At 49.4% G+C, this 8,917-nt stretch overlaps 1 protein-coding gene across 1 annotated transcript; it reads left to right on the forward strand.

Moving 5' to 3' along the window:
- The first annotated feature begins 1,304 nt into the window (after nt 1-1,304).
- Nucleotides 1,305-7,389, forward strand: CCL5 (C-C motif chemokine ligand 5). Its single transcript, XM_028109210.1, has 4 exons — nt 1,305-1,435; nt 1,619-1,735; nt 3,106-3,219; nt 7,302-7,389. Exons 1-4 carry the CDS (start codon nt 1,305-1,307, stop codon nt 7,387-7,389), a joined length of 450 nt encoding a protein of 149 aa, XP_027965011.1.
- The last annotated feature ends 1,528 nt before the right edge of the window (nt 7,390-8,917 follow it).

Consider the following 8,917-nt stretch of genomic DNA (forward strand, 5'->3'; position numbering starts at 1 on the left):
TCCAAGGACAGGCTTAGAACAGCCACCGGCACCTAGACAGGATACAGTGACGGCTAACTGCCTGACTGATGTGACTCAGTGGAAAAGACTTGAGCCTGGTCATCAGAAGCACTTCGGGTCAATCCCACTGATCAGCCACATGACTCTGAGGATCTTAATGACCTCTTCTGTGAAATGAGAATAACCACCCTTCCTCAAAGTCCCTGTGAGGAGAAACGAGAGGTCTTCCCATTCTAGGTCATTCAGTCACCCTCAGCCCCCAAGTTACGTTTGTCACAAGAGCTAGCAAGAAAATATTCGTGGTAGAAGATTTTTTTAAAGTTACTTTTCTTTTTAAATGTGTTTGCTCTTGTCACTGTCCATAGACAATTTTCTCTTAGATAATTCAGATTTCAACCTCAGTCCAGCCCAGCCCAGGCCAAACTGTCACTATTCTGAATTATCCGAATTGGAATGGATGAAGAGGGCGCCTGGGTGGCTCAGTTGGTTAGGCATCTGCCTTCGGCTCAGGTCATGACCCAGGGTCCTGGGATGGAGCCCCGCCTCGGGCTCCCTGCTCTGCGAGGAGTCTGCTTCTCCCTCTGCCCCCTCTCCCCCCTCCCCCCTAGCTCATGCTCGCTTGCTCTCTCAAAAATAAATAAATAAATCTTTAACAACAACAACAAAAGGAATGGATGAAGATTTACTGAACCCAAGTCATTGGAATGGAGTAAGGAACTTGTCTCTAATCAAGACCCCACATGGGTTCAGTTCACGGATGTCCCCAACCACGAACATTTTCATGGTAGGTAGTACTGAGTGGACAGGGCACTGAAGCAGGAACCAGGGCACCCAGGTTCTGATCCCATCGTTCATTTGCTGTGTGTTCTTAGCAAGTCATTTCTGCTCTCTGGGCCTCAGTTTCCTCCTCTGCAATTGAAGGACATGGAAGAAATGATTCCTAGGGTCCTCTGCAGCTTTCAAATTCTGTAACTTTTGTATCCAAGAAGATTTGAGAAAGGAGAGGGGATCCCAGCATTTACTGAATTTCCTCATCTGTAAAATGGGGGGGGATGAACATAATAACAGTAAATGACTTGGCTTGTAAAACCTTTAGAATAGTGGTTGGTACCATCGGGTGGGTGTTCTCACCTCCTTTGGGGGCTATATGTCAGAGAACCCTCCCTTCCATGGATGAGAGGGGAAATACGGATCTGTAATGCACGAGCAAGAACGTTGAAAGCAACCAAATAAACACTGGGTTTATTTCTAATCCATCCTAACTGCCCTCCTCTGCCCCCAGGGAAGCAGCATCCTGACCTCTCATGAGCACCCCTGCCCCAGAAGAGGAAGTTGAAGATGCCATCAGAGGAGGAGGTTTTCCACCACCAGTGCCTATGTTAGCTCTTCTGGAGGGCAAAGAAGGAACCGATGAGCTCACTCTGGACCAGAGGCGGTGAGGAGGAGAGAGAGAGAGAAAGAGACTCAAATTTCCGGAGGCTATTTCAGTTTTCTTTTCCGTTTTGTGCAATTTCACTTATGATATCAAGCAGTCCGTGGCTGCTGTTTTGGAAACTCCCCTTGTGGGGGGCGCCCCTTCTATTGGCCTGACTATAAAGAGCCAGCCTCTCGGCAGCAGAGGATCCCTGCAGAGGATCCCAAGACAGCAGGTGGCTCTCCCGGAGCCTCCACCCGCAGCTACCTTTGCAATCCTCCTGGCCACCGTCGCCATCTGCGCTCCTGCCTCTGCCTCCCCATGTAAGTCAGGTCCTGACCACCGCCGCCTGGGGCCAGACCCTCACACTGGCCCAGACTTTGCCCTCCTTTCCAGCTGCAGCATTTATGCTGTCGGAACCCAGTGATTTATATTTCTAGATATTGCTTTACCCAGATGTCCAGCTGTCCCTGGAGCCACTTCATGGCAGGGACCCTCTCTGCTCAAGTTTTCTGTCCTCAAGATGTACACCCAAGCCCTCCAGGTCCTGAGTGCGGACCGATGCTGGGGATATTAGCAGGCAGAGGCAGCCTTGAACTGACCTTGAAACACAGCTAACTTATGCCTATCACCAGTAGGGTTCCTAAGAAACTTCTAAGTTTGGGACAGTGATATTCTCCCCATTTCATAGATGGAAGAAGTGGGGCTTGGGAGAGGATTTTAATTTTTTTTATTTTAATTTTTCTTAAGATATATTTGGGAAGAGAGAGAGAGAGAGAGTGGGAGGGGTGGAGAGAGAGAGGGAAAGAGAAAATCTCCAGCCGACTCCCACTGAGCAAGGAGCCTGACTCAGGGCTCGATCCCACCACCCGGAGATCATGACCTGAGCTGAAATCCACAGTGGGACGCTTAACCAACTGAGCCACCCAGGTGCCCCGGGAGAGGATTTTTAAAAGCCTAGTGTGTATCAAGTATCATGCTGACTGCTCTGCATGTACCATGTCAATTAATACTTGCCACTACTCTTAGAGTTGCTGAGCTTGACTTAACAGAGCAGAGTTAAGTAACTTGCCGGAGGTCACACAGGGAGTATAGGGACACTGGTGTTCAAACTCAGTTCTATCCGGCTTTTAACACTCCTACTTTACTGGGAAGTGGCAACTGACACTTTCCAGGGTCATCCTGAATTAACTGAGCAACAAAGAGTCCTTCTCTGTTCAGAGCCCTTATCATGCCTCAGCCAGAGTCTCCCAGGATGCAATACACATCTTCAGGCCCCTCTTGAGGGTTGAGGCTGAGCCATGAAGTCTGAGTTTTGGAAGCCTCCCCCAACCCACTGTAGGTCTCAAAGACACAAAGTTCTGAATCCATTGAGGATTCCGGGAGGGCAAGAATAAGGGCAAGGGGCCCAAGACGAGCTAGGAGGAAGCCCAGAATATCCGTAGAGCCAAAGGCAAAGGGTTATAGTGTAGAGGGAAGGATACAAGCAAGACTCGAGGATTAGATGAAGGATTGCAGAGATCGTCTCCATCCTCTGTTGGAATCCCCCACTCTGCTACTGTGTGTCCACGGCCAAGTGACTTTACCTCTCTGAGCTTGTTTCAGCTAAAGGAGGATAAGAGTCTATCCAAGATAACGTACGCAGCCCAATACCCCGTGTGCAATAGCAATGAATACGGGGGTCTCCTGGTTTTCTCCTCGGACACCACACCCTGCTGCTTTGCCTACATCTCCCGCCGACTGCCCTTCACCCACATCCAGCAGTATTTCTACACCAGCAGCAAGTGCTCCATGCCAGCCGTCGTGTGAGTCCCAGCCCTGTGGACCTTCTAATGGGGGCAGGGGGAGTGAGGAAGGGACACCTCTTGTCCCAGAGCCAGCCCCCCACAGGAGCCCTCTAAGAGGGCACCCTATCCACTCCTACCCATCTTCCGGCTGCTCAATTAGCCATAGTCCCTCCTTCTGTAGCTTCAGACCCCCCCCCACCTGCTATCACGTAGATTAGACAAGGGGCTCCCGGGGCGGTTCTCCCCACTCAGTCAAACTGGGTCAGGTCTCTGATCTTTACGAGTATGACTTTTACTTTAACGTGACCTACAATGCTCCTGCGTGGAGAAAAGATCAACACAGTCATCTCTCTCCAACTAAGAACCCCACATTCCCCCATATCCCACACCCAATTGAATCCACTTACAACCTCAGAGGATCTAAGGGGAAGAGGTCAGAGGCCAGAGCCCTAGTTACAGTCAAGTGTATTTAAAAGAAAATTATCAAGTGGTGAAGAAATAATGACATGAGATTCTCCTTTAAATATGTGAACTAATATATTTGAAAAAATTAAGTCTACTACCTAGAAAGTGCCTACTGTGTATCAAATGTCTTACATGGATTACCCCTAAATTTCACCATAACAACCCTTACAGGTATGCATAATTCTCTCCATGTTTCAGATAATGAACCTGAGACCTAGAGAGGTTTGGTGACTTGCCCAAGGATGCACAGTAAGCGAGGGATAGAGCCTGTCTTTGGGGCTTCCTCTTTCTACTACAGAAAGGTCAACAATGATGGTTGAAATTTAAGATGATAAGAGACTTAAAGAATGAAAATGGGGTAATCATGAAGTTTCCTATATAACGAAGTTTTTTAAATTTTTTTAAAGATTTTATTTATTTGTGAGAGAGAGAGAGAGCACAAGCAGGGGGAGCAGCAGGCAGAGAGAGAAGCAGGGTCCCCACTGAGCAAGGAGCCCGATGCGGCGCTCGATCCCAGGACCCTGGGATCGTGACCTGAGCCGAAGGCAGACACCTAACCAACTGAGCCACGCAGGCATCCTTTGAAGTTTTTTTTAATCCAGAAATTCCTGTGACACTTGCAAAGCTATAGGTATTCAGAATTACCTTTTGTTCTGGTGAGTCCTTCAAAGTATAGTGGTAATATTTAGCACTACTAATTTTATCTCTGAAAACGAATATTTTTCAAAAGAAAAAAATCCTTCTCTGAGCACCTGTTGTGGGCAGGCAGAGATGAATAAACCACAATCCCTGCCCTCATGGGACTCACAGTCTGATACAAGGAAAAGACAGATGCAGAATGACTGGAGTAACACTGCATAAAAAAAATTACAAAAGGAGAGAGGGAGCACATCCAGCCTCGGGGGTGAGGGGAAGTTTGCTGCAAAAGGTGTTTGAGAAAAGCCTGAGGGACTGGGTACACTAGGCAGAGCGAATGTCACCAGGACTCTCCTTTGGCTGATGCAGCGTCCCCATGTAGAAAAGCAATGAGGGCCTCAAGTGTCAGCACAATGAACAAAAAGCGTTAGAGCGAGTGAGATGAGCTGGCACCGGGAAAGCCTAGAAAGATCAGACCCAGTTAAGAGGCTGGTACGGTTATCTATGTGAGCAGTTTTGAGGCTAAACGACCTTAAGGGGAAGGGAAGGAGAGATGGGGTAGGAAAAAGTCACAGGTGGAGTCAGCAAGCCCTGGCAGGTGAGGTGAGGTCAGGAGCAAGGACGAGAGGGGGGTTAAACGACTTAGGTTTCTACACAGACGGCTGGAGAAGTACAGACACCCCCCCCCCACCTCCGCCCCGCAAGTCTCAAGGAAGAGCTGTTTAAAGAGGAAAGAGCCAAAGTGCCAGCACGAAAACCCTGTGGCAATGTCCAGCAGGGAGCGTGAGAAGGGGTGTTGGTAGCTAGAAAAGAGCGTTGGGGCTAGAGACAGGACATTCTTTTATAGGACGAAAGGGTCTTCTGAGATGAGAGTGGCAATCTTTAGCAGAGTCTTGGTGAACAACGGCCCCAGAGCTAGTCAACCTTGGTTAGAATTGGCAGTGGCAGGAGCTTGGACCCAGCAGTTAACCTCTCTGAGCCTCCATTTCTTCATCTGCGAAGTGGAGTGAAAAAGAAGTACTTCCCTCACTGGCTCAAAGGGAGAACAAGGAAATGAAAAACGAAATTGGAATATATCCTGGCACACAGTTGGTGCCTGATAAGTGTTAACTTCTCCTCCTCCTCCTTCTCCAAATGTACTATTATATACACAGAAGTGACAAGTAAAACTTGATGAGTGAATGCAGTTCATTCACTACCTCATTCAATAAACACCCATTAAGCCCCCGCACTGTGCCAGACCGAGGGCCAGAGACTTGGGAGAAAAACAGAAAAGGGCAGCAATTCTGAGAACACCTGCTCTCAAGGGGCAGGCAGAGGAGGTTGCTCCCAAGAGAACAGGCAGGAAGAGAGGCAGGAGGGGAGTCAGGCAAGTAGGGGGTCCCCAAAATGGGGGCAGGGAGAGAAGCTTAGCTTAGCCAGGAGGGGTTGTTCCTCAGTCTCACGTTCTTCAGGAGGAAATGGAGGCCTGAGAAACCCTCACTCTAGATATTCGTTTCCTGCCCTTTTGGTTTCCTGGCCACAGGCTGAGGGGGGCCGAGGAGAGAGGATAGCAAGTCTGTAGGATTTCCTGTCTGACTCGTGGCTGAACAAAGACAGGGGCTTGGTATGAAGCTCCCTCACCACCCCAAATAAGCAAACAAACACTAGGAGGCATGAGAGCCCAGAATACTCCATCTGCTCCCTTTCTCTCCTCTGCACACTAGAATGGAAGAAAGAGAGATGGTCGAGTGGCTCTGAGTTTCAGAAAAGGGGAGGCAGCTTCTTCGAGAGCAAACACTATCCAGGATAGAACCTGAAAAGAAACCGAGAAACCCTCATTCTCACCAGACGACCTAAGTCCTCACTTTGTCTGAAAAACTTTAGGCTCATAAAGGTGCAGGAAAACATCCTAAAGAAGCTGAAAGGAGATAGGTCCAAGTAGACAGGGCTGGCCCAAAAGGAACATGTTAATGCACAGCACCGCTCACTACACCCACGGTCTCCCCCAGATAGAGCCAGTCTCCTAGCAAACAGGCGAGGCAGGCAGCTGGACTGAGGCCGTGCCCTGCAGGCTTTTATACCTTCAATGCCTACCATCAACACCTGTGGAAATAAGGCCTCTCCCTCCCAGAGGCCTCCACGTTCTGGCGGGGTTCATTGGTAGAAGTGCTTTGACAACAGCTATACCTCGGGGCCTTCGACCTCGCTGGGCACTGATACCCAGTACCAGGACCTTTGTCATGTGGCTCTGATCCCTCCCAAAGAAGAATCCCATAACATCCCAATAACAATACGTGTGTGGTATTTTCCATACCTCCATAATACTATCTCATTTGAGTCTCACAACAACGGTGCAAAGTAGGAATTATTTCTATCTCTATTTTAGAGGTAAACAAATTAGATTCAGAGGCCTGAAGTGATTTGCCAGGGTGAATCCACTAATGAGTAGTGAAATCAAGACTCAAGTTCACGTCCTTCTGTCACTGATGCACACATGCATAGATGTATTCATTTGTTGAGTGTCTACCCTGTGCCAGGCACTGTATGATCTAAAGCCAAATCGTGCCTTTGTTTATTTTTTTGTTTTGTTTTGTTTTTTTACCACTTCTTATCTCTCACTTAGTCAACCCTGACTCAGTTCCTAGAAGACGCCTCTTTTTCTCTGCACCTTGAGCACCCAGCATAGAGTCTGAAACCGAGATGCGCTGAGGAAAGCTAGTGGTTGACCAGCGCGATCCTAGACTCCTCAGGGTCCATGTGCCCTTAGCTCTCCAGGTTGCATGGGTATGTGTGGGGGTTAACATGCACACAGATCTGCTTTTGGTTTGGAGCCCTATGACCCAACAGAAGAGGAGAACAGCCTTTTCCTTAAAAGCGACAAATCCAACCTTATGGAGCTCCAAGAATGCCCCACCCCGGTACCATCGTCTTCATGCCGTTGTGGCTCAGTCCGCCTCATCCCCCAAACTGGCTGGTCTGGGTGCTGACCAGGTCTCATCCTGTCCTCTTCTCTGTAGGAGAAGCACCCAGAGGCACCGCCAGGTGTGTGCCAACCCACAGAAGAAATGGGTGCGGGACCACATCAACTCTTTGGAGATGAGTTAGGATGGAGGGCGTCTTGAACCTGAACTCATGCAAACTTCCCTAGTGCTTCTTGTTCTTGTCCTAACCAGCTTGGGAGACTCCCCACAAACCCCTGCTCCCGCTCCCTCCTGGGAGGGCACAGATTCCACCAGCCAGCAGCAGCTATAAAAGCCTCCTCCGCCTAAAGCTCCCAAGGCTCCTGAGGCTCTGCCTTGTGCACACAGTCTCTCGGCTCTGAGCTTCATTTAGGCCCCTTGGCTTCTTGGCCCCGGCTCTGCAATCAGAAAGGAAGTCGGCTTGCCTCTGGAGGCGAAGAAGGGAGGAAGACTGGGCTCCTTCGGTAAAGTCCTGCAGCCACAGCTCCTCTCTCAGCCCCTCACTGGGAAGGGCTGACTGGCAAAATGTGAGAAATCAGCTTCCCGTTAAAATTCTCCATGCAGTTACCAAGCTGGATCCTGGTTTGACTGCCTCCTCGGGAACTCTCCTTCCTCGTGAGCATTAAGCAATTCGCTACATATTGAATTTAACTGTCTTGCCTTTTTTAGTGTTCGTTAGCAGACTTTTTTGTGTGACTTCAAGTATTTTATTAGGAGTTCATATAAAATCTTTGTAGACTGTTCCCTAAGTTTGGATTTGCCTGGTTGTTTCCTTATAATTGGATTCGGGTTAAACATTTCTGGCAGGGACACCACATGGGTGACACTGGGTTTCTCAGTGCAGCACATCAGGGTACATGTTGGTTTACTGGTGATGTTGAGTCTGATGGCCTGACGGTCCAGATTTTCTTGCCACAGCGAGCTCGCTGATGTGTGACAGGCACTATGTCAGGCATGGGAGGTTGGCGGGTAGAGAGATGAATGAGCCACAAGCCACAATCTTTAACTTTAGGCAGATTAAACATATGATAAACACCTAAAGGGAAGCAACGGTTCAAAAAGCTGTGGTCACACTGGGAGTGGGAGGGGCGGGGGGGGATGACACCACTGAAGGAGGTGAGGCAGGGTGCCTGGGGGAGAAAAGAGATGTCAGAGATGAGACAGCATTTAAATGAGGTTTGGAAGATTGGAGAAACAGTTTAGCATGTAGGAAAGGCCTGACAGGTAGAGGGAACAGCACATGTAAAAGTAGGAGGTACGGAAGGCAGCTCCCTCACCACACAGGGAAGAGCTCAGTCTCTTGCAGCCAGGCAGGGACGTGTGTGTACAAACGGGGTTTTCCCGCTCCTGCCATTTTCCTGTTGACTAATCCTAAGAACCATCCCTGCCCCTCCCATGGGCTGATGTGCGCTTGACAGTTCACCAAATGCTTTGACTTTCTTTCCCGTGCATGCCTCACCACAGCCCCCCTGGCTCCCAGACAGGCATGACTTTCCCACTTTTCAGATGAGGAAACGGAAGCTCCCGGAGGTCAGGTGACTAGCTCAAGGCCACAGGCCAGGAGACCCCAGGGGTGGGGGCTGGGGGGGCGGGGCTCAAGAATGGAACTGGAGTCTTCCATTTACCTAGGAGATCTGGTTGCTCAACACTCAGAAGATTCTACCCGCAGAAGC

Source organism: Eumetopias jubatus, unplaced genomic scaffold, assembly GCF_037043125.1.
Source record: "Eumetopias jubatus isolate StellerSeaLion01/CBP00866 unplaced genomic scaffold, mEumJub1_p1.0 scaffold_10, whole genome shotgun sequence".
NCBI classification, from domain to species: domain Eukaryota; kingdom Metazoa; phylum Chordata; class Mammalia; order Carnivora; family Otariidae; genus Eumetopias; species Eumetopias jubatus.